General features: G+C 40.4%; 1 protein-coding gene across 5 annotated transcripts in view; it reads left to right on the top strand.

The window, feature by feature from the left end:
- Positions 1–291: 291 nt before the first annotated feature.
- Positions 292–27424, top strand: part of MAPKBP1 (mitogen-activated protein kinase binding protein 1) — a 52687-nt gene continuing 25554 nt past the window's right edge. For 2 of the 5 annotated variants that reach the window (XM_016152283.2, XM_016152281.2), the window contains exons 1-2: positions 2494–3203; positions 27046–27137. In XM_016152283.2, the coding sequence (XP_016007769.2) occupies positions 3087–3203; positions 27046–27137 (209 nt within the window). In that variant the 5' untranslated portion in view covers positions 2494–3086. Of the gene's footprint in view, positions 2432–2490; positions 3204–27045; positions 27138–27424 lie in introns of those variants that run through there. The other 3 variants (XM_016152280.2, XM_016152282.2, XM_016152279.2) reach the window with 3 other exon arrangements.

The raw sequence follows: 27424 nt of genomic DNA on the forward strand, positions 1-27424 counted from the left end.
AATTCTCTATTGTAAACTCTGTGGTTAGAAGAGATTTTGTTAAATAGGAAAGCAGTCTTGGAAGCATTGTTTTGAGATTCATCCTGTTTCCAACTGCAAGCATTGGTCTCAGCTGTCCTACAGTGCCTTGCATGTAAAGGTGCTCAATAAATATTTGAATTGATGAGCAAATGTTTACTCTAGCCTGTTAGTTTTCCAGTATCTTTTAACTGCACCTGTTGGCATGTTAGGGTGAATTTTAAAATCTGGTCTAATGAGCATAGGTGCAAAACAGACAAGTGTATATACATTTTCCTAGACAGTATTTTAGAGTGACAACTATGTATATATGTTTAGAACATACACAAACAGACTAAAAAGTGAAATAGTATATGGCTAGTGAAATTACTTATATAAAGGTCACCTGCATTTTGAAGAGTGGGATGGCAAGCAAGCATTTAGAGAAAAGGGAATAAGGCTTTTATTCACACTGGATCTGAGACTTATGAGGAATTCATGAAACTTGGAACAGCCTACAGCCTATTCCCATATTGGCACTTCAGAGGCTGCTTGATACCTAGACAATAAAGGTTGGACTAAATTGTGAAGAATTAAAAATAAATGTGGTTTTAGCCCTGGACTGAAAGTATCCAGACTCATTACACTTTTCGGTTGCTTTTCCCCAAGATCATCTTAGACAATGGAAGCAGGAACTTGAATTTGCATTTGCAAATTTTGCTTCAGGTGAGATTAATTTGGGGAACTTTTAAAAGGGGATATACCACTGTAGCATTGACAGAAAGTGACTAATGACAACTTTGTAAACCCATCTACCTGGCCATGAGTGAGAGAAACCACTAGTGGACAAAACTGGAGAGAATGAGGGACAACTTAAGGATGGAGTTACTGAGGTTGCAGCACGCAAGTAAGAACACCAGGTGGCACCATTTATTAGTGTGATATTCTTACCCCTGGTAGAGGTAAAATCCCAGATTAGCAAAGAGTTGAACCAGTGCCCTATTTCATACTGTTGTGGCTAATGACTCTTACCTCATTTTTCCAGGTTTGGGAAATGTGAAAATGCCAGTTTTCATTACATCTGCAGTGCATGGCTGAAGGGAAAGGGGAAGCCTCATGCCCCTGGTAGCTACTGCCAGTTGGTTTTCTAAGAGGCAACTTCTTGATCTTTGTCAACTTGTGAGCTTTACAGATTTTGCTTTTACAATACACACAGGCACATACTTGTTTTGCCAGTTGGCTGTTCAAGACACACCCACAGCACTGGGTTTGGTCGTCCTTCCCTCTTGCTAACGTTCTCCAGGGGTTCCAAGAATCTGGACAGAGACAGTTACATACATCACTACTATTTTTCTTTTTGGCTTAGGCTAACCCTTTCATAAGGCAGTATCTTGAAGTAGCAAGGAGGCAGAAAGGCTCCTAGAAAATAAACTCAACCTGAGATACCTGTAAAATAATATTGTAAAGATATTTGTGCTCATTTCTGACCCCCAGGAATTAACTCACTAAATGCGATGTCAGCAAGCTTGGCAGTTACCTCGTCGAAGTAGCGGTAATAGGGGGAAATTTTCATGAGTAAATTTTGACAGGAACAAGAAAAAAGATCTAGAGCAAGGAAGTCCTGGTTAATTTCGTGTGAGAGCGCTATGGGACACCGGAGGCTAAAGAAACCGTGGAACAAATGTGTCCCATGGGCACATTTCACTTGTCTTCCCCCTCAAACGCCTAAAACTCTTCCAGGCAATTACTTCCCTCCCCCTTCTTCCATCATGGCCAATCAGGTTGTCCAGGTAATAACAGCCGAAAAGAGTCCGGAGAGTCATTTACACGTAGGTCAATGTGCTGCCAAGCCGCTGTTCTAACCGCTTTAAATCCCAGCTATTGCGGTTGATGAGAGCAGAGCCTATGGCTGTGTCTCAATCTTCTAATACTGAGCTAGGAGTTAGTTTCAGCTCTGTTCCTTCGGGCAGATCAACTACCAACCGTGGCGCCCTTGGGGCGTGGTTACTGTCTTGTTGGGGCTCTGGGGAATGCAGTACTCAGGGGGACCAGATCTCATGATACCATAAAAGGCTTCGTTCTTTCAATTATGAAGCCATGTTGTGTTGGCCTTCTGTTAAGGAGCTATACCCGCGACTGCGTGTGCAGAATCCGTGGTTCTCGAGTCCCAGGTCCTCTGCTTCCGGGGCTCTCTCATTGGCTCCGCCCCCACAGACCATACTCGTCCACTCTCAGAATGTCCTCCAAGGTACAGAACACACCCCATCGCCTCGGCTCCGCCTACCCAGCCTGTAACTTGGCCCAGGCGGTAGTTCGCGTTTTGAGCCGCTCGTGCCGCCATAGCTGCTGCCGCCGTTGCGGCTGTGGAGCTGAAGTAGTGGAGCGCGATGCCGGAGGGCGCTGTGAGCTGCGCGGCCCCGGGGCCCCAGGGCTGGTGAGGCTGGGTCCGAACGGGGGCGCTGGCGAGTAGCAGGGGCTTCTGAGGGAGGTGGAAGAGAAAGGCTCAGGGTCCCTGTGGAGTGCCGAGAGCGAGCCCTAGAGGTTCAGGGGTGGGGGAGGGAGGCTCCGGTGGCAGAACGGGTTGCCGGGCCACAGTGAGCCCCGGCGCGCTGTGTCTTCGCAGCCCCCCGCACAGGTGCTCAGCACTCCCCTCCTCCCCCCCTCGCCCCCCCGCCCCAGAAGCTCCCCGGTGGCCGCCTTCCTTGGGCACAGCAGTTGCCATGAGAACAGTTGGGAATTAACGGGGACCAGACCAGCCAGCCACTATCCCTACTAGGGCCCATCCATCTCTCTAGTTTAAACGCCTCTGGCGGTCATGGGCCTGGTATTTTTTCACAGCTCAGAGTTTTTTTACCCCCCTTTTCACGGATCTGTCCTTCAGACATTGTAAGGAATCGTGCAGGGCTTGACAGCGGAGTTAAGAGGAGAAAGGGGAATACCTAGAGATAAGAGCTGCAGAAGGTAAGGTGGCCTCTGCCATCTCAGGTCAGTGAGAAGGCATACTGGAAGACTCTGTGGAGTGGAAAGGCAGTGCTGCTGTTGAAACAAGTCCCAAGATAGGGCCCAGAATTGTCCCAGGACTCTTCATCATGATGGCTGTTGAAGGGTCAACCATTACCAGCCGGATCAAGAACCTGCTGCGATCCCCATCCATCAAACTACGCAGGAGTAAGGCAGGAAACCGGCGAGAGGACCTCAGCTCCAAGGTGAGTCCTAGGATTGGGAACCAACCCTCCCCTCCTCTGTACCATGTTCCTCTTTCTCTTTCCTCTTGGGAAAGAAAAGAACTGGAAGCTCCTGTTGGTTCTAAAGGATCAGGTGTGCCCATCTCTGCCTCTCTAGAAAACGGCGACGTTTTAGGTTAAAGGAAAGATCAGCGGGGTGGACATGCTGAGATTCATTCTTGAAAAGAGGAATAGGAGAAAGGCGACTCAGGTTCAATTGTGGCCTCAGTACAAACTAAGTCTGTGTTTGAGGAAGCCAGTTGATATGCTATGACTCAATTTCCCTTCTTGGAAGAGGGTAATGGGACCACATATCTTATGAAGGGCTAAGCTGTGACTAATGTAGCTGCAAGTGGTAGTGTCACAGCTAGGTTATGTAAGACCTAGTCTGAGGTACTGGCTTGGCAAATACTCTTGCTTGGGGTCAAAACAAATTTATTTGTCTCTTCAAGAAACCTAGGTTAACTTAACTGGAGCTTCTTGGCTTCTTAGGAATGATAACATGCAAGGAGTGAAATACTTGACAGCAAAACAGTTTTCCTGCTTTGCCCTTGAACATTGCTTATCTCATTCACTATATGCGCAGAGACACATCCCACCCTGCTGCAGAAGTTTCCCAGAAGCCAAGTCCCTTTTTATCTCCTTAGTTGTCTCGGTGTTCCTCTTTATGTTTCCTTTAATTTTGTTGAGCCCCACAACTTCAGGAATACAAAAGTAGCCTGAATTTATTTAATCTCCAAGGGAATCTAGGACTTTGTTCCCACAGGATTGGATTAGACTTTTCTGTCTTATTAGCAGCTTGTAAACTCAGTAGCCTTGTGTGGTACAGGATTGTTACAGGGAGAGGCATTTGAGACAGCAGCATTTTATTGCCTCGCCTGTATCACTTCAGAGATGGGGAATGACTGACTTGGAGCGCTAATGTACAATATGACAGGATTATGGGAGGACTTAGTTCAGATCCTTATCCCTTCGCAGAACCTTACTTGGATTTGGTCATAAGGTGAATGACTTTCCTATATATTTCATCAGAGGTCATATTAAGTCAAAATTAGCACAAGATTCCATGACAGTGGAGCTGGTGACTTTTCCAAGGCCTCTTATTCATTAATAATTTTTCATGTTCTCCAGAGGCAGGGGAATGAGCCTGAAACTTATAAATGTTCTTAGATTTGACACTGTTCATTTTTTTGTATTGGGTCATTCTTAGTACTTCAAGCACTCATATTTTCAACTGGTAACTTGGCAGTGACCAGCACTATTAGAGCAATCTTCTCATATCTTTGGCTTCTTTTTCCGACAAAGAGTGGTATAGGTAGTATAAATGTATGATGGGAATTTAGTCTTTAGTGTTAATGCTTACTGTAATTTTGGTCTGTGATTCAGAAGGTATGGTCACCATTCTTTAAATCTTCCCACGTCATTCATCATTATTGGATTCAACAATTGTTTATTGTGTGCCTATTATGTGTGGAATCAGTGATGAATAAAACATTATTTTTGTCCTCAAAGAGCTTATGGCTAGACTTACAGACAAATAATTACAACATGATGTGGTTAGTGCTGTCCTAGAAGTGTGCAACAGGTGTTAATGGCAGCACAGGGAAGGGAACCTAAGTCAGCTTAGGGGAGTTAGGAAAGACTTTACAGAAAGGCTGCTTGAACTGTGAGTCCTGAGACAAGAGGAGAAGAGAAGCTCTCCAGGAAAACAGTGAAAAAAGGCATCCCTGGTACCACCCTTAAATTTCCTTTTAAATATGGATTCAGTGCTCAGACTCTTTAAATGGCTTTGTTTGTCTTAGAGCTGTGAATGAAGGAAATACTTAGCCGAAGTTGAATGACCCTTGAATAGTCTGACAGAACAAGAGTATTGATGCATATCTTTAGCACCCAAAAGTTGTATTTGTCTTTGTGTGCCTAGGACTCTACAGCCGCCTGACTTGCCACACTCCTTACTGAAGCCTATACCTAAGGTGATTCTAAAAGCCTGCCTTTTAGGACTTGGTGTGTAAAGGCTTTGTCAGCTGCTCCAGTATGTAGTGGCTGTGGGTATTCAGAGAGAGCTTGTGATTCATGGATAACTAACTCTGAAATAAAATTTGAAGTCTAAAACACCTATGCCTTTTTGGGGTGGGGGGCAAAGAAGGAAATGACATAGGGCTTTTTAATGCAGCTCTTACCTCACATGGCCTGCTGCTTTGAATCACACTGTTCCTTCTATCTAAAGTATCCTTTTTTACCAAATTCTCCACTTATTTTTAGATCCCACTCTATATTTACTGGAGCCACAGGGCCTTCTCTGACCAGCCCACTACCTTGGAACCAGTCCCTAGTTGTTCTTTTGTGTATGTCTTCATTTCATAAAGTCAGGGGTCATGTTTTTTTTACATCACACTGTTTAGTACAGTATAAGGTATGCAGTAAATACTAATTGAATAATTGAGAACAATTTAAAGATGTCAAATGTAGTAGGGATAAACTTGGAATTCTAAAAGAATAAAAAATGCTCAGGAAGAGGTTGTGACCTCTTTAGAAGATAAATCAAAATTAAAAACAATAAACTGTTGAAAAATAAGTAGAGATGCAGCCTAGGTAAGTGTGAAGGGCATAAGAGAAGGGGAAGTGTGTATATGCAGAAAGTAGTGTTCATTAAAGGCTTTCTAATTCAGCAGGGGCCTACTTAAAAATATGATTAAAGTACAGTTAAAAGCTGAAGTGAGAACCAGTAGAGATGGGAATTTTAAGTTATTAGAGTAGATGAGAGCTGGGATTTTTAAAAACTTTCTCTAAGGGAAGGAAGTCTCTGTAGTGTAATAGCATTGGAAAAGAGTAATTTGATATTTTATGTCAGATCTGAGTCTCGATGAACTAAAACTCTCAAAGTTGTCAGTTGTAAACACTCTTCAACTTTGAATCCTGTACAAATGTCAGTTCAGCCTCTCATCTCAGTTGAGGCTATGTTTTCCTTAAGAAGCAAATGTATGTGCTTTTGGTAGCTAATCCTCCCCCTCTTAAAGTTTCTGAAAGATTTTTATGTAGCGGGAGCTGGGTTGTTTTTCTCTCTTAACAAAGGACAGAAATGGACTGAAGCCAAGCAGGCAAGATTTAAGTTAGGGATACAAAAGGATTCCCTGTGTTGAAGGGTTGTTAGGTTTTGAAAAAGTTAAGTGAAGGAGTTTTTGAAATCTTCCTCCTTAATAACTCTTAATCCAATTTGGGTTTATATTATCCCGCTGGAAATAATGGCAAGGTGACTTGCAGCTTTCTTCTAGTTCTCAGTTTTTATGAATACAAGTCTAATTAATTCTCATGTTCTGCCCCCTCTGCTTTTTCTCTCTCTCTCATATGCCCCGTTTTTTTTCTCCTGCCTGATTGTGTAATGGTATTTTGAGCCTTGTAACATGTGGCTCTAGGAAGAGTTTGTGTAGATAAGTGTCACGGAGAAGAAAAAACTGGCAATAATCTAATTTCAACTTTTTGCTCAGTGTTTGAACTCAGGTATTAGTATTGAGATTCTTTAATCTACCTATTTGGTAGTGGGGAAACTTACTCATTTAAAAAATATTTATGAATCATTGGCTCAAGGTTGTTGACTCTCACTTGAGGAAAGAGTCAGGAGTGCAGTAAGACATCAGAATATGTACAACATTTAAAAAATACACATTCCTTGGCCCCATCCTAGCTATATGGAATCAGAACCTTTGGGGGTAGAGTCTGGTAGCTGTCTCTATATCAAGTTCTATCAGAAGCCCACTGCTCCATGGCAAACCCCTGGTTTAAGTGCTAGGACTCTGAAATCTGTTGGCTTCATACCTAAATCCTCATTGAGGCTTCTTGAGAATATATAAAGCCAGCCCAATAAGTGTAATCTTCTCCTCGAGTAGTTAAAAAAAATTTTTTTTTAATTTCATATTACAGTTGGCGTACAATATTATATTAATTTCAGTTATACAACATAGTGATTAGATGGTTATATAACTTATGAAGCGATCACCTTGATAAGTCTAATGCCTATCTGACACCATACAAAGTTATTACATATTATTGACTGTATTCCCTATCCTGTACTTTACATCTCTGTGACTATTTTTATAACTGCCGATTTCTATATCTTTATCCCTTCACCTTTTTCACCCTTCCCCCAACTCCCCTCCCAGCTGGCAGTCATTAATTTATTCTTTATGAGTTTGTTTTGTTTCATTTATTCATTTATTTTGTTTTTTAGATTCCACATATAAGTGAAATCATATGGTATTTGTCTTTCTCTGTGTGACTTATTTCACTTAGCAAAATACCCTCTCTATCCATCCATGTTGTTACAAATAGCAAGATTTCTTTTTTTTTATGGTTGAATAATACCACTTGCATATATGTACCACATCATTATCCAACCTATCAATGGATGCTTAGGTTGCTTCCATATCTTGGCTATTGTAAAAATACTCCAATGAAATATGGGTGCATGTGTCCTTTCAAATTAGTGCTTTGAATTTCTTCTGATAAATACCCAGAAGTGGAATTGCTGGGTCATATCATAGTTCTATTTTTAATTTTTTGAGGAACCTCCATACTCTTTTCCATAGTGGCTGCACCAGTTTACAATCTCGCAAACAATGCATGAGGGTTCCTTTTTCTCCACATCCTCACCAACACTTGTTATCGTTGATTTATTGCTGATAGCAATCTCACAGGTGCGAGGTGATATCTCCTTGTGGTTTTAATTTGCATTTCCCTGATAATTAGTGACCTTGAGCATCTTTTCTTCATGTGTCTATTGGCCATCTGTATGTCCTCTTTGGAGAAATGTGTATTCAGGAACCTCTGCCCATTGTTTAATCAGATGGTTATTATTATTTTTTGTGTTGTATTTATTGCTTATATATTTTGGATATTAATCCCTTATCAGATATATCATTGGCGAATAGCTTCCTCTAGTTTTATTGATAGTTCACTTCACTGAGCAAAAACTTTAGTTCGATGTAGTCCCATTTGTTTATTTCTTCTTTTGTTTCCTTTGCCTAAGGAGACATAGCCAAAATAATATTAATAAAAGCAATGTCAGAGAATTTACTGCCTATGTTTTCTTCTAGGATTTTTATGGTTTTGGGTCTTACATTTAAGTCTTTAATTCGTTTTGAGCTTATTCTTTTTATGGTATAAGGAAGTGACCCAATTTCATTCTTTTGCATGTGTCTGTCCAGTTTTCCTAGCACCATTTATTGAATAGACTTTCTTTACCCCATTGTATAGTTTTGCTTCTTTTGTCATAGATTAATTGACTATGTAGGCATAGGTTTATCTCTGGGCTCTCTCTTCTGCTCCATTGATCTGTGTGTCTGTTTTGTTCCAGTACCAGGCTGTTTTGATAACTATAGCCTTGTAGTATAGTTTGATGTCAGGTAGTGTGATACATCCGACTTTGTTCTTCTTTCTCAAGATTGCTTTGGCTATTTGAGGTCTTTCGTGGTTCTATATAAATTTTAGGATTATTTGTTCTGGTTCTGTGAAAAATGCCATCAATATTTTGACAGAGGTCGCGTTGAATCTGTAGTTTGCTTTGGGTAGTATAGATATTTCAACATTGTTAATTCTTCCCACAAGTGAGGTATATCTTTCCATTTATTTTTATCTTCTTTAATTTCTTCAGTGCTTACAGTTTTCTGAGTACATTTACCTCCTTGGTTAAATTCATTCCTAGGTATTTTTCCTTGAGTAGTTTTTATCTCCACTGTGTTTTCTAGATTGATTGCTCTGCAAATTATAATGTCAGATATGGAATTGATAGAAATGCTCTATTATAGGGTCAGATATGAGGAGCTGATCATTGCCTTACTAATACAGATCAGTAGGAATTTCCTCTGTGGGCAGGAGTAGGAAACTTTATGATAATATCCCTGCATCCTGGACTGTTTTTTATGTCACCATTCCTCTGTGGGCAGGAGTAGGAAACTTTATGATAATATCCCTGCATCCTGGACTGTTTTTTATGTCACCATTCCTCTGTGGGCAGGAGTAGGAAACTTTATGATAATATCCCTGCATCCTGGACTGTTTTTTATGTCACCATTCCACTACCCACTTCCACTGGGACTCATAGGAACCAAGAATTTTTAGTGTTTAATATACACTCCCTGGGCTTCCCACCTAGAACAGGCGACCAAGAGTAGAGGCTCCTGTGGCTAGCAGTCTTGGCCTTTATTGGCCTTTATGAGTGAACTTGGGTAGGTTCTTGTTGAGTTTACTGTCTCTGATGTATTCTTCAATTAAGTCTTGTGAAGTGTCTTAAGATCCTCAGAACAAGTGGTGTACAATAAAAAGTGTGATGTATTTCTCCTGCTGTTGCTTCTTTGATCTCCATTTCATTTCTTCTTCTGGTACCCTCGGCCTTCAAAGTGATTCTTACTGGAGGGAGGAGTCCTCTCTCCCAGCTCAACACTTCTTCCTTTGCTGTCTAAAATACCCCATCTTCTTCAGCTCTAAGTTGTCTTGCAATCCTTCCCTCATTTACTTGGCGTAACTCATTTCAGAGTCTAACAGTACTGCTGCTTTCCAAATTCCTTTTCCCTCTCTCAGCTTGCAGTTTAGGGCAAGTTTCCCCTGTTGGATCAATTTGAGTCACTATATTATTTCCTGCCAGTATTTTAAATGTCTTTGAGTCCATTGGTATTTCTCTGCCTTCATTTCTCTCATCCATTTGTCACCTGTGTGTTTTCATTTCTTGACTAAAGGAAACACATTGGTAGAAGAGACACTTCGGCCTGACCTCTGTAACCTTTCTGTCACCCCTGAGTCTAAAGTAAGGCTCATGACTGTATCACTGTCCCTTTGTTTGGAAAACAGTGTAGGGCTTGAAATTAGGGACGATATTTATTCAAACTAAGTTTCTCTGAACATGGTCTGTCTGTAGTTCTCAGAGTATCTATTTTTCATGTCCTGACTGCAGTGTTGGTAAGAAAAAAAAAAGTACAGTGTTTTCAGTAGGACTTGTTATATTATACATCGTGTTCCCATTGCTCCAAGTTAAGCCTGTTCCTGGGCTCCATTGTTTAGTGCAGGTCAAGGCCCGGTTTTCTGTCAGCTTCCTTTACAACAGTTCTCAGTAGAGGTGTGGTATGAGAACTGCCCACCTGCTTGGAAGTTTCCTGAATCAAATCCATAATGTGGGTTTTGCTTTTAACTTCTGTTACCTCTTAAAATTAAAAAAAAATGTTGGGGAGAGGTCAAGAACTAAAGTGAGAATGACAGACTCTGGACAGTGAGGATCTTTAGGGTTGGTATTTTTGAGTGTTCAGATTTTCCAGGTTTTGGTTTCCTTTCTCCCAGTAGTTATATCAGCAAGTGCACAGTGCTGCTTAATTAGCTACAGCATTTTCTTCTGTTTTTGAAGATGCTTATAGAAGAATGAGTTCACAGTATGGATATTTCCTCTTAGACTTTTAGGAGTAAATTCCACCTTCTCTCATTTTATCACAGAGAATATTTGTAATGCTATTTTTTTGTTGTTGTTGCTTTTCTAGCCTGTAAAACAAATTAAAAAAAAAAAAAGACTAGAAATTTAAGTTTATATACCTATCTCTCTTCCTAAAACTGGTTAAAGATGTTTTCCCTTCCCTGCCCCTTAACTCATAGTTGAGAGTTAAATTTACTTGAACTTGGAACAACACTTTGTGAAACTACGTGGCTGATTTTTCTTTCACTTTGTCAAATCCTCTTTGGAGGGATCCTGAGACAGGAGTTTCGTAGGTTCTGCTGGATTTGAACATTGCTTATCGTTCATGCTGAGCTCACTACAATTTCTAACTTCATTTCATACTTCTTATCAGTCTTTGAGATCTGTGTTCTTTTAGTGGCACTTCTGGTCATTTCCCCATAAGTTTAGCTGGCCCCATTAAAGATGCTGGCACTTAAAACAACAAAGCTTCAAAATAAATTATGAAATATAAAGACATAGAAAAGTTTATGAAATGTAATAATATAATATTGAATTGTGAATAATTATAAAAAGATTTCCCATGTAAATACTACCCAAATAGAATACTGCCAAGGTGTTGGTAATTTCTGAAGGATGTAATGCTAATGGTGTCGTCAAGGTGGGTGAGGATGACATCTTATGTAATTAAAATGATTTTATTTTTAAAATTGAAAATACCCAAGGACTTGATCTATTAACTATTAACTGTTATCTATTAACTGTTTGTCCTTGTGTTTTTCAAATTTCTTCTTTTCCCATCCATTATAGATTTGTGCCAATCAACATTTTCAGGCAATATGCTTACTGGAACTACCTACCCCCTTCCAACCTTTGTCGTTAGTGCTTCCTATCCTTATCTTACTTTCCCAATAATGCTAGAAATAATAATATTTGTAGTGGTAATAATGACTAACATTCACTGAGTTTTGCTATGTACTGTGCTAAATATTTTACATATGTTATCTTATCCAAGTGTTGTACCACTCTACTATAAATATTACTATCCTTGTTCTGTAGACAAGGAAACTGATGTTAAGAGTGGTTAGGCGAGTAGCTGGTGGTTACATAGTCAGTAGGTGGCTGAGCTGGGATTCAAACCTCTGCGGTCTTAACTACAAAGCCCACACTTAATTTTTATTCTGTTCTCCTCTCAAGAAGTTTTTATGTGCAAAACATGACACTGAGTACAGAAGTATGTCCAGTATTGCTATAGCCAAAAGTCACATCCTGCATTCGGCTCAGAAAAAGGCCTTACTTTTAAAAAGTATACTTTTCTCTCAACATTCCCCATAAACGTTAATTTAATGAATTTCACAGTTGTTTTAGAGCCATCATTCAGTAACCCTTGTCCTTCTACATCCTTGATAGTCTTCCCACCCCCAACTCCAGATTTCCTGAATTAGAATCTCCATTTCTCTCCCCGTGGTACCATTAGGAACTGTACAATTTATGGTTCTGTAGGTATGTGAATGTCAGGGTGACAGGGTGCAGCTGCATGGTTCCAGATGACCATAAGCCACAAACGGTTGCTGTTTCTCTCTTGGGGCTGGGGCGAGGTCGAGGAGTGGAGACCAGCGGATTGCTTAGCTATATTTGTGTGTGGGTATCATGGGTTTTCAGTTGTTTCGCTCTTAGCAGTCGTTTGTGTAGCTCACACCTCTAACTGCTTGCTAGTGTTGCCTACCCCAGATTTCTCCCTTTTTACTTCTTTATCTCTGTAGCTGTCCCTACGCACAACAGACTTTGTGATGCTGTGGAGCGTTGCTGAGTTAAAATGTGTATTTTCTCTGAGGAAAAAAAAAAAACTAGATCTGATGTCAATGACAGTTGGGGTTCAGTGAACATGAATATGGGTAAAATTGACTCTCATTGGCTGGGTGGACTTCAGGGTTGCTAAGTTCCTTGAGCAAGTGCCTTACCTCCTTCCTTACCTGATCTCAAATTTGTATTATGAGTTCCCCTCACCACCTGAAAGTAGAGCATTCTTATGAAACCTTTTGTAAGCCGAAATGGCATAAAGCAAATAAGCAATTACCATTAATTTATATGGAAAATTTTTTTAATATCTGCAGATCCAAAAAATAGCCTACCAGGTCACACCAAATAACATTTAAAACTCTAATAACACTAACATATAGTAAAAGCAGTGCCACTCTCACTACTTAGGGTGCATGCTGCCTTTATAACAGCTCACTGCAAAACAAATACTGAATGCTATTTTCACTTTTTGCCTATTTTTTTTGTAAAAGTGAAAATCCTCTTAGGATTTCTTCCAGTTAATGAAAACAGGTACTAATGTAGGTCTTTCCTAAAATTGAAGTGGTATAAAAGAAACTTTGAAAAAGCGGGGGAAACCTGTATTTTGATTTCTTTCATCAGATAGGCAACATGATAAAATATAGGTGCAAAAGCATGGGATCTTAAAGCACACGTTCCTGTAGCTGGCCCAGCTAGTCCGGAAGAGAGGAAGCCCCAAGCCAAGTGGATTGGGTTGAGGGCAGCCCACAGTTTGTGATGATAGGGGAGGAGCTCAGAGCATGCTCAGAAACCATGAACCTTGCCACCTCTTAGTTGCTGTCTTGGAGAAAAGTAAGCAGCTTGCTTATAAGGATTAAACATGGAACAAGCTGCCTACAAGCCTACCAACATTACTCTGACACTCATTGGTCAGCTTCTTTTTAGGAAAACAGTATCTTTGCACACTGTGATTGTTTTCATATGATATTATAACCTGCTGCTGACTTTTCTAAACTTGTCCTTCCTCCTTATGATATCCTTTCTTTCCCAGGCTGCTTAGTCTCTTGTGAGGCCCCACTGCAGACCTGACATCATAGGAAACCCAGAGTTGGCTAGTGGACAGGGCTTCTAAGAGTTAATGTGCAGACAGATTAGTGGCTAGTGGCGAGAGGAGAGAGGCAGTGGTCTTGGAGACTCAGATTCAGATTCAGCTCCATCCCGTGACTCTGCATTTCTACAGATTTCTCAACTGATGTCCATGCTTCTCTTCCTTGGGCCATACTTTGAGTATCCAGGCATGTGTGTGTTGGGATAGGGTTAGGGGGTAGGGGGAGAGCTCTCTCACTTCTGAGGAGCTGGCTTCTCTCTCATTTGTAAAATTGGAATACTGATGGCTTCTTTCCAGGGCTGTTGTGAGGATTACATGAGATTTCATGAGTGTGAAAGCACATCGTAAGGTTTAAATAAGTTTACAGTTTTTAAGGGGTTGCTAATATTATCAGGGTCCATAGATTTCTAAAATACTCAGTCCATAGATTTCTAGAATATCCAGTAATTTCTTCTAATTTGTACTGGCAAGATTTTATTTCTTCAAGTTTTAGTTAGTGAGAAGTCCTTTTTTGCATGTTCAGCCTCCTCTATTCCAACATTTAATCATCTTCCCTACAGCTTTTTATTGTGACCTATCTTCAGTACCTTTTTCTTGCCAGTATTCTAGCTTATATCAACAATATTTTAATTACCAAAAGGAAGGCTTAGCAAATATTCTTTTTGATACTAACTATTGTGTAATTTATTTTGGGGCTATGGATATAAGTTTTGGGAATTAAAACAAACCAGTGAACCAGGGGTGGGGTGGTGGATCCTAATTTACTGTGTCTAATTAGCAATCACTGGAGTGATGAGCATGTTTTTTAATAGCAATAGCTTCTCTAAGAATAGAAATAACTTTTTTCTTTTTTCGAGACTAATTCATTTCTATTGAGAAATAATTTGGGAAGTGAATTAGTCCTAGAGCTTCTTTTCAGACTAAGCATTTAAAAGCAGAGTGAAAATACATTAGTTTTATAACCCATTGTTTTAAGCTTCTAATGTTATGATGAGAGTAAATTAATTTACTTAAATAAGTTTTACTTAAAAAAATGTGAAGATGTGGGGAAATAAGTGCACTCATGCCCTTGCACTACTTAGAGGAGGTAGTATTCGTTAGAGAAAAATGTGTATATTCATATCTTTTGATCTACCAGTTATAATTCAAAGATCTTAATCTCTGCAAACATTTATGCCACAGAAAAGTATATATAACTGATTTTTTTTTTTGGTGTTATTTATAATAGTGAAATCTGTGAAGTCATCCAAGTAGCCATCAATAGGGGATTGGTGTACATTTATAAAATGAAGCACCTTGTTCTTGCTAAAAAGAATGAAGTCAATCCATATGTACTGACATTAAAGGGTATGCAAGATATATTAAGTGACAAAAAAGAAACTGTATAACAGTTTTTTATGTTCATGATTATGTATATTTTTATTAAAACATACATGTTATTATATGCATAGAAAAAAAATGTGAGGCTATAAATACCAAACTATTGTTAATACTGGTTACCTCAGGGAGGGATAGTAAATTGTGGTAGACATTTACTCTCTACATTTCTATATTTCTGTAATTTTGGATTTTTTTACAATGAGTCTGTATTATTTTTGTAAATAGAAAAAAACAATAAAGATAAAAGTCTCTTCAATTTAAACTTGTGTATTTCATAATTAAATCAAAACGTTTAAATTTTAAAATCTGCATACTCATTTTATTAAAGCATTTGTACACAGGCGTTACTGAAAAATATAGTAAACTTTTAGTAATAATAGGATATAGAATATTTTCTCACAAAGTCATTAATTTGTTAAATCTAAGATAATTCATTTCTTTTAAAAAATTTTTCTATTTTATATTAGTTTCAAGTATATAGCATAGTGGTTAGACATTTATATAATTTGGTAAATAAAATATTTTTTGTTACTTTCTGAAGTATGTGTGCTTTCTGAAAATTTTTTTTTACACAAGTAATGTAGAGAAGCATAACAAAGAAAATAAGTCATTCATAATTTCAACATCCAGAATAACTATTCATTGCAATATCTCTTTCTGATTATAAAGGACAGATAAAGCTTCTTCAAACAATAGTGTTGTCACTTTCATAAAAAAAAAGTTATCTCTAACCTTTTTGGACTTATTCTTTAATTATAATTTGTCAGATTTATGAAGAGCCAGGCCTGCATGTATTTACTAAAGTCAAGGATAAACTGTTTTGTTTATAATCATTTAAGGCACATGGATTATTCCATTTAGGCCTTCCTCATTCTTTCTGGAAAGGCATCAAAATCCTGCTTCCTGCTCCAACTTCTAGGGCTGACTCTGAAGATAGAAAATTCTCTAGGAGGTTTAAGAACTTACTAATTAAGATGAACTAAAAATTCACAAATATTTTTAATATATTAAAAATGGATTCAATAAATATCTGTTAAACACTGTACCATGTGCTATCTGCATGGAGTTGTATGAGACATCGTCTCTGCTTTCCAGGAGAGATTATAGACTAGTAAGAGAGATAAGACAGATCCATAAAGAACTTCTGTACAAAGTACTAAGTATCATATGCCATGCGAATGATGCAAATTAAATGCTGCTATCAGAATATCAAGGAGGGAAGAATCATTCTTGGCAAGGGTGATTACAGAAAGAATCATAGGGGATGTGCTATTTGAGCTGGTTGTTGAAGGAAGTGTAGGATTCCAGTATGGGGTAGTGGAAGGGAACGGGATTCCAGGTAGAAAAAGAATATAAACTAACACCCTAAAGCTCTTTTCCAGAATAATGAATAATCTAGATTGGTAAGTGTGCATGATTCATATAGGTGAGTAGTAGGAAATAGATTAGAAGAAAGGTAGGGCCTATTGACAGCTTTGGATGCTAAGCTAAGACATTTATAATTTTTTTTGTTGGCAGTAAGATACTATTAAAGTTTTTGATTAAGGGAGACATATTATCAAAGCTATGCCATGGAAAGATTATTCTGATGTGTTGTAGAAGGGGAGGACAGGGTTTATAGTAAGGAGACTGAGTAGAAAGCCATTGCTATGTCCAAGAGTGTGGTGCTGAAGGTGTAAACTGGGGTGTTGGCATTAGGAATGGAAAGGAAGTGAGCATTTTATAGAGAATAACATGCTGAAGAAAACTTTTTTCTTCCCAGTAGAGTCTCATGGCACAAGTTGACATGATTTCAGGGGCACCAGGAATCCTCCCTACTACTCTTTTCGTCTCAGCGCACACACTGACTTTACACTCTTTGTCCAGATAAGGAACAATTAGTATTGTCCCTGGTTACAAAGTTTGGAAACCAAGAGATTAAGAAAACTCAGGCATGTATGTAGAATTGGTGAATAAGGAGGAATTAGACCCTTTTTGATGATCAGACTTTTAGCTCATAAAGCTTTGTTTGTGGTTCTGGTCTTGCTGTAGAGAATAGGAAAAATTTCCCCCTTGTTCTGGTTGCTTAAATTGAGGTATCTCCTATCCTTGCCCTGCAGATTACTGGAGAGAAAGGGAGGTTAGAAGTGCCTCTCTGTACAAGGCACTGTGTTGTTAAAGCTGCTCTTTGGACTTGAACCCATTGTATTATTGTTGATTGCTTTTACTGGAGGTCCCCTGATTCCCTTCCCTTCTGGTCTGAGGTCCGAAGCCCTCCATCTGCGTACGAATTCAGATTCTCTTGCTTCTGACACTGTAATGTCAGTTGCCTTGTAAATGGGTGTCAGCTGTTCATGTCGACTGGTTCTAGCACTGGCTGGACATGGTCAAGCTCTGACCATGTGGGATACTCTGGTATTGGAAGAAACTCCATTCCTCTTTCTCTGTAGTCATCTCATTGAAGAGAGGTCAACCATTTTTTAGACCCATGTCAGCTACTGATAAGGCCTGCTAACTTTTTAAAAAACATTAAAGCTACCAGGAGGGGACTCTATTGGCCCTCTATTTCATCTTGTGCCCTCTGCTTTCTACCTTGGTTCTCAGATCTGTCCCTGTTGCTTCCATAAGAGCACGGTGACTTGAAAGAGCATGTGCTCTTTCAAGAAACTGCAACATTTTGTTGGTTTTAGAGAACCTAAACTGAACTGCCTCCTCAGGTAGCCATGGTTTCTGGAACCAAACAGACCTGGGTCTAAATCCTGGTTCTTCCGCTCACTACTTATGAGTCCTTCATCTGCAAAATGGAAATAATACTAGCCCTTCATAAAGTTGTCAAGAGTATTCAATGAGATAATCTTGTAAAGTGTTTAGCACAGTTCTTGGCACAGAGTACATACACATTCAGTAAATGGTAGCCGTTATAGCTGTAGCTCTTCTCTCTGCCTAAGACCCTTTACCTTATATATAGATCTGGGTATCCTTGTAAGAATACTAGGAAGACCGTTTTCTCCTTAGTCCCAAGAATCGCTGAAATTTGGAAACAAAAAGGAAACTGCATTAATTTAATAGTTCCCCACCCGATTAATCATGAGACCCACTTGGAGAGCTTTAATATACAGATTCGTGAACTCCAAATTGAGTTCAAGAATCTGATTGAGAATATTTTGAGGCCGGGGATGGGGATAGGATGGGACTACTATCTGAGAAAAAATTGTTAAGTTCTCTAAGTAGTTCTGTTGATAGTCCAGGATTGGGAACATTTGTTCTCTAGTTTCCAGGGGCTTATGGCTAGAGGATCTCTAAGGTCACCTCCTGGGCAGTGGCAGATTTACCTTCCTTAGAAGCTGAGGCTATTTTAATCTCAGCACCAGAGAATTGGCTCAATTCCAACTAATTCTGAACTCTAAGGGAGCCTGGTTGTTCTGTCATACTAGAAGTTACTTATTTCTGGGTGCCTTCAAGGTATAGAGAGTAGAACTGTAAGTCAGCCAGATGAGGTTGAGACCAGGAGCAGAGTAGAGAGGCAAGGTCTGTTCTTTAGTCTTGGAGTGTCCATTGTATTTCTTCCTGCTTCTGACCAGATGGCACTTTGGAGTCTGAAAGAGCAGGAGTGAGTGAGCTTGGGCATGATAGCCACCTCCTCTGCACCCCTCCCCAGGCCAGTCACTGGGTCTCTGCCCAGCTGGCTAAGTCTCTGCAAAAAGCCTGCTGGCTTTGGGCTTCTTCTGTGGCTTTTGTATAAGTGTCAGTTCTCAGAATCTGGTGGAGAATTTGCTTTGTGAGATTAGAGTATAGTGTGTGGGCAAGAAAGGATAGTTATTCTTAACTTGCAGGAAGGGAGGGAAAGGCGGAGAGTGCTCTGCCTTGGACAGGTTTGTGATATGCTTGTTTATAGAAATAGCAAGCCCATGGGTTGGCTGGAATGACTCAGGTATTTATAACTTATATTGAGTAGGATTGAGAAATGGAGAAAGGGAGAAGGGGAAGGAAAACTGGTGGCAACAAAACATGGCAACAAAAACAGAGCTCTGCTTCTTCCTCCCAGTTGCTGGGGTTTCCTTTACCAGTTTGAGGTCAGCTAAATCCTGAATGACCCTGGCCTTTTGTGGCTCTGGTCTCTTAGTTCTCTCTCTCAAGGGAGCAGCTGCTCCCTTGCTATTGCAGACTCCCTGTAGTGGCCCCTCACACTAAGAAAGGAAGAGCAGAGCTAAAACATTTATGCCACAGGCTCAAGCCAGAAGATCTTCTTTAGCAATGCCATTGCCTTGGCTCTACAGACTGGATCTTTCATTGGCTTGTGCCTGTCTTCTGGCTTGATTAGTTCTAGGGACTGGAGAGAGTGAGAGACCAGAAAAGCTTAGAAGGCCCTGCTCATGATCCCTGGGATCTTGTTTTAGGGGTTTGGTACTGCTGGGCCACCTATGTTGCAGATGGCTCTGGACTATGGAGAGTCCTTGTCGACTTCACTTTTTAGTACTTACTGCAACTACCCCTTCCTTCTGGGAACTCTCCCCTTCACTAGCTTCCTAGTTCTCCTCGCTTTCTAACTGCCTGGCACCTCATCTTCTTTGTACTCTAAAAATAGATATTCCCCACAGCTCTGTCCTCGGCCTCTCTCTCCCTTTCCTCCGTCTTCTCCTGTCTCATTATACTTTCAGTGGTGGTTTTCACATCGATGTAAATAATCCTCAGATATCTATTTCTAGTCCTTACCTCTCTCCCAAGTATTAATTCCTTGTTTATGTTGCTAAATTAAATGTTCTATGCTTCCTACTAAATATCTCTGAAGCACCTTAGATTTAACATGTCTAAAACAGACTTCGTTCATTGGCTTCCATCCTTCCTTCTATATCCAGACCTAGGTCCTCTTTCTGATCATGGCACCATTTCCTTTTATGGTATTATCTTATTGCCTTTCTCTGAGATTCAAAATTTGAGTTTTCTGCCTTTTTCTTTCAGAGTCGTACTGTGCCAAGTATTGCCATTTCACTTTGCTTTGTCACTTTTGAATTCATCATTTCTTTTCTACTGCCACTATCTTCATGCTGGTCTAGATCCTCATTACTTCTCACCTGAACTATTTAATAGCCTCTTAATTGGGACCTTTGCCTGTCTTGTATGTCTTATATATGTAATCATCAAAACATAGCTTTGATTGTGGCTCTGGTTCAAAACCCTTTGATGGCTTACCAGGCCTACAGATGACCTCCACTTAGTTTGACATTCAAGACCTTCCTGGTCTGGTGGCAGCCTACTTCTCCTGACTTAATTTCCTATCTTTGTTTTCACCATTGCTCACCCGCTCTTTTATTCTGCCAGACTCTTGGTCATGCAGCTCCTACTGAGAATTCCTTCTCTCTGTATGTCCACCTGTCAAAATCCTATCCTCACTGCGAGGCCCAGGCCAGATGCCATCTCGTCTTCCAAGAAAACTTTATTGTTTCCCTTTCCTGATCCTTTTCGGAAGTCATCTCTCTTCCTCCCCTTTGAGTACTTTATATCTTTCTCATGACCCTTGTTACATACTGGATTGCTTCGTAATATATTATTCATCTTTCCAAATGGATTTTCAGTGTAGAGAGTTGTGTCTGTGCATTCTTTATCTTAGAAGCTCCCATAGCCTCCCAGTGGCTTTCAAACTTTTTTTAAGAAATACATTTTACATTATGACCCAATACACACACATACATGCACACACACATGCACACACACACACCCCTGAAACAAAAGTTTCATGAGCAATACTTACCTTTATTATGTGCCATGATATCTATTTTTGTTAAATTTATTCATTACCCACTAAATCAATTTCAAGTCCCATTAATAGGCTGCAATCTTCATGTAGGAAAATAGTGCTCCTTCTAGTATGAATGAGTCATCCTATCTATCACCTCTGCACCACCTGTTTTTTCCATCTCCTTTAATGAGAGCCAGAAGAGCACTTAAACAGTTGGCTTTATTCTTTCTTTCTCTCTTGGGAATAGGCTATTATGAAGTTATCCCTTTATCTCATCATAGTGAGGGATGGTTTTGCTTTCCTTCTTTCTTTCAAGAGGATGTAATACTGCCCTGCCTAGTGCATGCTGGGAGTGGTGGGCATTTAGGCCTTCCTTTACAGTATACCTGTAGTAATTCTGCCCTTCTACAGCCTTGCTTCTAGGGAAAGATGACACCTTCTTTCAGGTTGGTATAGGCTTTCCTCCATCTCAGCACTCTCCACCTGCTAAGGCAAAGGCTGAGCTACAACTCTACTATTCTTCTTGCTTTTAGGCTATATTTCAGAGGTGGAGATCACTGTAGAGTACAGAGTGAGTGTTCTCAGTTCACTTGTACATGAAGCAATGTTCCTAGAACTATGGATGCTTATAGCAGTTGTGTCCGAAGTTACTGGCCATAATCAGGTACCTGGACTAGTGTGTCTTTTGGGCTATGTTTCATTGGCATTTAGATCATGAGGATTTGAACCTGAAGTTCTTATCAGAATTTTGGGCCTTATCCCAGACTTTGAGGACAGCTATTTTCTCAGAGGACCTCTTCCCTGCCTTAGTTTTCTCAAATGATGCTTGAGGCCAGAACTCTCACACTAGTGGGCTTGCTTCCTTATGTGGAAGGATGCTGTAGTATTCAGTAGAGACTAGGTCATTGGTTCTCAAAGTGTAGTTCGAGAACCCGTGGCATTCCTAAAACCCTGTCAGGGGATGTATAAGATCACCCCTTTTCCACTTACATATCCAAATGAGGCCACATTTTTGTTATCTTCAACTAGAATAATATCACAACAGATTGAATACAGATGCAGATACGATTTTATCTAAAACATTAAACAGTGCCACTCTTTTCACTAAATTTTTTTTTGTTTTGGAAAACAGTTATTTTCAACAGAAGTATAAAAGTGTTCTGTTAACATGTAGTGGATTTATCGTTATTTTTAAGTGAATTAACAAATATATTTAAGTATTTCCATTGCAATTTCTAGTATAGTAAATATCGATAAGTGTAACCTATATAAACAAAAGCTCTTCAGGGTCCTTAATAACTTCTAAGAGTGTACCAAGAGAAGAAGCCAGAGTGTAAGAGACCAAAAAGGGTGAAAATTGCTAGGCCAGGTCATGCTCTGATAACAAATCACCTGGAAATCTCTCAGGTTTACAGCTAATTTATTTTTTGTTCATGCTTATATTGTGAGTCAGCACAGGGGCTCTATTCGTCAGAGTTACACAAGGATCCGGGCTGAGGCTGCCCCATCTTAACCTGCTGCCATGCTTAGCAGTCAGAAGAAGGGTTATGTATCCAGTGGTTCGTGAGAGCTTTCACTGGGAGTGGCATGTTAGAACATCATAAAAATGTGCAGCTTTATGAGCACTTAAATGGGAAACTTAAATAAAAATATATTTTTTGAATTCTTTATACCGTTTTCCCTCACATTGCTGGATTCGTGAATGTCAATGAAATGGCTTGAGGATAGAGAGAAAAGTCAGGGATGTGATTTATAGGAGGATGTTGCTCATGAGGCACTGAGCCCTACCCCACATCTCTCCTTTTAACATTTACTGTGGAATATTTAATACATACCATAAAGACATGTGAAATATTAGAGTGAACGATTATGTGTCCATCATCAACTTAAGAAACAAAATGGTACCTGTACCATTAAGCTCCTTTTGTACTTGCCCTTTGTCTGGACATGGTCTTTCTGTCACAAGTTTTAAGTACTTTGTAGAGAGCAACTCTACTGGCCTGAAATAGCCCAGTTTTCCTGGGCTTCTCATTTCTGCTTTTTCACTGTTTCTGAAGCCTCTGCAGTGCATTCATTTTATTCATCAGACATTTATCATTGCCCATTGTGTGCCTGGCACTGTTTAAAGCACTAGGGGTATATCAGTGAGAGAGAGCAATTTAGGTCTTGCCCTCAAGGAGCTTGTATGCTGATGGAGAAGGCAGACAATCAGTATGTGGACAGAGATATAATCAATGTCAGGTCACTACCTGACTTTAAGTGCTATGAAGAAAACTAAAGCAGGGTAACTTGGGTATAGAGTGATAGCAGAAAAGTAGTCTAGAAAGCCTTCTCTGTGGAGGAGACCTTTGCAAAAAGGCCTGAGTGAATTAGCTATATGAATAGCTGAGGTAAGAGCATTTTAGTCCAAGGAATAGCATATGCTGAGGACCTGAGGCTACAATCTGCTCCAGGTGCTTAAGGCAGCCAGGGTGATTGGGGCAGAGGAAGAGGGAGGGTAAAGGAAATGACATAGGAGAGGTAGCCAGAGGCCAGATGATTTAGGGCCTTATAAACAGGGGTAGAGTATTTGGATTTGAACAGGGATGGGAAGCCATCAGAGGGTTTTAAGGAGAGTAATGATTGATCTCATGTATATTTTAAAAGAATCACTGTGGCCTGTCCTGTTGGGAAAAGACTCTAGGGGGCAAGCCTGGAAGCTGAGTGAACACAAAACACCTACCCCAAACACTTACAGCTGCAGTCCAAGTGAGAGATAATAGTGGCTTTAACTCAGTTGTGTCTTGGTAAATGTTTATAGGCTCTCTGAGGATGAAAAAAAGGACCCTGGTTTGTAGTGTTTGCTGATTTCCATGGTGTAAGTAGTCCCACAGTGGTGATTTCAAACCACCACTGTGCTGTCACTGAATGTGGAAGTGGGAAAAGATGTACACAATTAGCATTTATGAGCCAGTGTAAACAGGCTCCAGCACACAACTGCTGGAACCCGGGAGCATTTAGCCTGTGGTGTGTTTGTAGGGAGGGTCCAGGTTTGTCTCCATTTTATAGGGTAGATGGAAACCATACTGTGATTTGGGAAAGGAAGGATATGAAGAAGGTTATGAAAGAGAGAGAGTCAGTTTAAAAAGTCCATCATACCAGAGTCTTGCAAAATAAGCCTGGATGTTGGAGGCCTTGCAGGAGCTCTAAACTCTCAGATCCTTTGAAAGTGGAGCTCAGCCCAAAACCTCCCAGCAAACAGGAAGCTGGTTTGAGTTAGAACATAAAATAAAAACCAGCTGATGCCCCTGAATGTTTTTCTCCTCCTCTTCCCCCTCCACAGAACCAAAGGAAACTGCCTTTTCCCCCCTTGGTTAGCTGTTCAGAAAGCCAGAAAAAGCCAAAAACCATAAATCCTTTGAAAATAATCCAAGTTTTGAGCCTAGACAAACTCCTGCCCATGGGGTTCCCTAGCCCGGATGTCTGCACACTGCTGAGAGCCCTAGGAGGAAAGTGGGGAACACAAAGGTGCCAGAGATCAGAGCCTGAAACCCAGGCCCAGTGGAAAAAGATGACCTGTAGCTTCAGCTGTTTCATAGGTCATGAAATCAATAGAGTGGGCCATGACCAGAATTATTTTTTAATGAACTAGAATACAATAGAAAATAGAGTATTACATTACTAATTACATACAGTGCTACATGCAATAAGAGTAAGTATTGTTTTGTAAAACTTTTATTTCAGTTTTATGTGTATGCATACACATACATGTGTGTTGTATATGGGGTCAATATAAACTGTGTCTCTTATTGTGGGTCATGGTCAAAAACATTTGATAAACACTGGTCTTAACATCTGAGTAACTCCCATCTCCTTCCTCCTTTAGACTACTATTGAAAAGTCCAAGCTAGTTTCAGAATTCTCTGTGGAACTGGATCATCAACCCATAAAACACCTACCCAAATTCCTGTCAGAGGGAAGGAAAGATGAGAACCAACAGACTAGTCTGATTCTTTGAGAGCAAAGCTGAAGCAGAGGGAGGGATTGATGCAAATTTGAATCCGAAGGATTTGTCTGAAGTCAGATTAGCTTGAAGACAATAGGAGTTGAGTAGCCTTTTTAGCTCACTGCACTTGATTTTGTGACCTCTCCATCTATATGGGTAATGTGGCTTCGGGCTCCCCTCTCTCTCTGCAGTAGGCAGTTGGTAGAGCAGGAATGTTCCTGAGCATCCCTCCCTCTGGGATAGCCAGAGGCACAGTGCCAGGATAGGGAGTGGTGCCCTGAACTAAGTGTCCCCCATACTTCCCCAGGGTTATTTTGTGCTTTCTGCCAATGCCTGGTACTCAGGCCTTTCAGAAAGGCGATTGGGTGCCAGGGGGTCATTAAGCCGAGAAAAAGTGGAAGAAGGCATAAGTTAGGGTATACTACTAAGGGTCCATTTCTCCATCAAGAAGGATCTTGGTTTTAAGGAGAATAAAAACTACCATGTCTTCCAGTGCTTTGACAAAACCTCTGATGGGTGGCCTTCTGGCCAAGTGCCTGTAATTTTATATTGTTGGAGTGATCATTGTATCCCTGGGAGTTGCAGCTTTCTATGTTTACTGTAGCCGAACTAAGAAAGAAGGCATACATGGAGTTCTACAGAAGTAATGATTCCATGAAAGATTTTGAGGAGATGAAGAAGGCTGGTATCTTTGAGTATGAAGTGATTTCAGAATGTAAAGAATTTTGGGGGGTTGAGTTCCATGGAAGTTTGTCACTGATCTGTGTTCCTGAACTGTGAAACATGAATATTTGAGCTAAAGAATAGTTTCTCTTAATAAGTAAATAATTAAAAAATTTAAAAAGAGAATGTATTGAATAGTCTAAAGTTAGTTTATCTCATACTAGTGCCTCAGATAGGCCCAAGGGTAACTGGCAAGTTTGGTGCTTGTTGGGTGGCTATGGGTTGGTATGGTACCCTGGAACTAAACTGCCTCTCTGTGAGTAGACTGAGAATTCCTGATCCACACCCCTAAGAAGCATAGAAGACTCTTGGGGACCTTTCTGGGAAAGAGTTTTTAACTATACTGTCCCAGGAGATTTATTTTGGTCTTTGGCAACCACAGGGGATTTCTTTCCAACCTTATTCAAACTAAAATGGTCCTTGGAGATGAGAATTTAAACAGGCCCTCTAGGAACACTTTGAGTTCTCCATTTGGGACAGTAAGAGAGAAGGAGTGATCCTAAAACTACCCTAATTGATTCTGGACTTCCCCTTGCTGGAAACTGGCCTGGACTAAGTATAGACTACCCTGCCACAGATATGAATGCCCGTGAAGTGTTTCTGGTTCGTATGACCCTCATGGGTCCTTTGGTACTCTCCTAGAAGAATATAGTCTAGCTTGTTACATGGCCCTTCTGCATTCAGAAGCCCCTTTTTCTGAGCCAACAAAGACCAAGGGCATTCCTGAGGAAGGTCAGTTCAGGGAGTCCAGACAATATTAGAGGAGACTGACTGGATTTGGAGTGACAAGCAAGACTTTATGTAGCAGAGGGTGAAGTTGAGTGACAAGCAAGAGGTTACAGGGCAGTCGGAATCTAACATGGCATCATCTGGCAGAAAGACCAGTAAACTAATTCGGGGTTAGTTCAGTGTGCACCCTGGGGGCTGCAGACAGTGCGGGTTAACAATAGTGATGATGAGAGTGATGGTGACTGTCTTGTGTGGCCATGTCCTCCCAGAATCTCTGAGCACTTTACACATGTTTCCCTTTCATCTCTGTGGGAGTTGTGGCTTAATAGTAATAATTAAGTACTCTGAGCCATCTGTGCTTTGCAAAACACAGAATTAAGCTATGTTTCTGCCTCTTAGGCTTGTAGTCTGTATGAACTGGCAGACATATGGTATATGTGTGGGGGTGGGGGGTGGTGTTCTCTGATGGAGGGGAAGAACGTGATGGAATGCAAAGATCTGGGATATTATTAGTCACCTAATTGATACCTAACATTCTTCTGGCCCTTGGTAGATCAGAGTGGCCTTTCTTTCATGCCTGCCAAGGCACGAATATCAGTGACCTCCCCTGGGTCTCATTGACCCAAAAGCCCAGTCTGGGGATCCAGGGTTTTATCTTATAAACAGAGCCTTCCTGGATTGGGGGAGTGCTTTTTCCTCTATGGCCATGAGCAGAGCTTTAACCATTTCATTTTCTTTCCCATGATACCAGTAGATTGAGCTCTCTTAAAGCTGGTGATGCACACTGACTTTAACCTGTATGATTAGGGGGCCTGTGGCCAGAATATAACCTGGAGAATTCAGTAGCCCGTTCTCCTGAAGACAGGGGCATCAGGAAAGTACTCAGCAGCGCAGGATGGACCTGAGTACCTTCAGCACTTCCTTTCCAACCCTACTGTGTCCATAACATGTCACTTCTCTGTCTTGCTCTATCAGGTGACCTTGGAGAAGGTGCTTGGAATAACAGTGTCTGGAGGCAGAGGACTTGCCTGTGACCCTCGATCTGGTTTAGTTGCCTACCCAGCTGGGTAAGTGCCTTGGAAGAGGTCTAATTGCATGGGGGTTTGTAATGATGCTAAACCATTTGGGGTGGGCAAAGGTTTTCTGGTATCTTCTGGGAGTTATATTCAGGTTAATGTTTTGGTGCCATTTTTGTAACAGAGATACAGGGCCAGGTAGAGGCTCTGGCTTTTTGGCCATCCACTCTCACACATATAGATTGACACTTTATATTATATATAGTGCCCAGCAACATCTTTAATATCTACCTTTTAGTCATTTTTAAAAACAGTTTTATTGAGATGTAATTCACATA

This window comes from Rousettus aegyptiacus, unplaced genomic scaffold (assembly GCF_014176215.1).
Source record: "Rousettus aegyptiacus isolate mRouAeg1 unplaced genomic scaffold, mRouAeg1.p scaffold_m13_p_3, whole genome shotgun sequence".
Taxonomy (NCBI): domain Eukaryota; kingdom Metazoa; phylum Chordata; class Mammalia; order Chiroptera; family Pteropodidae; genus Rousettus; species Rousettus aegyptiacus.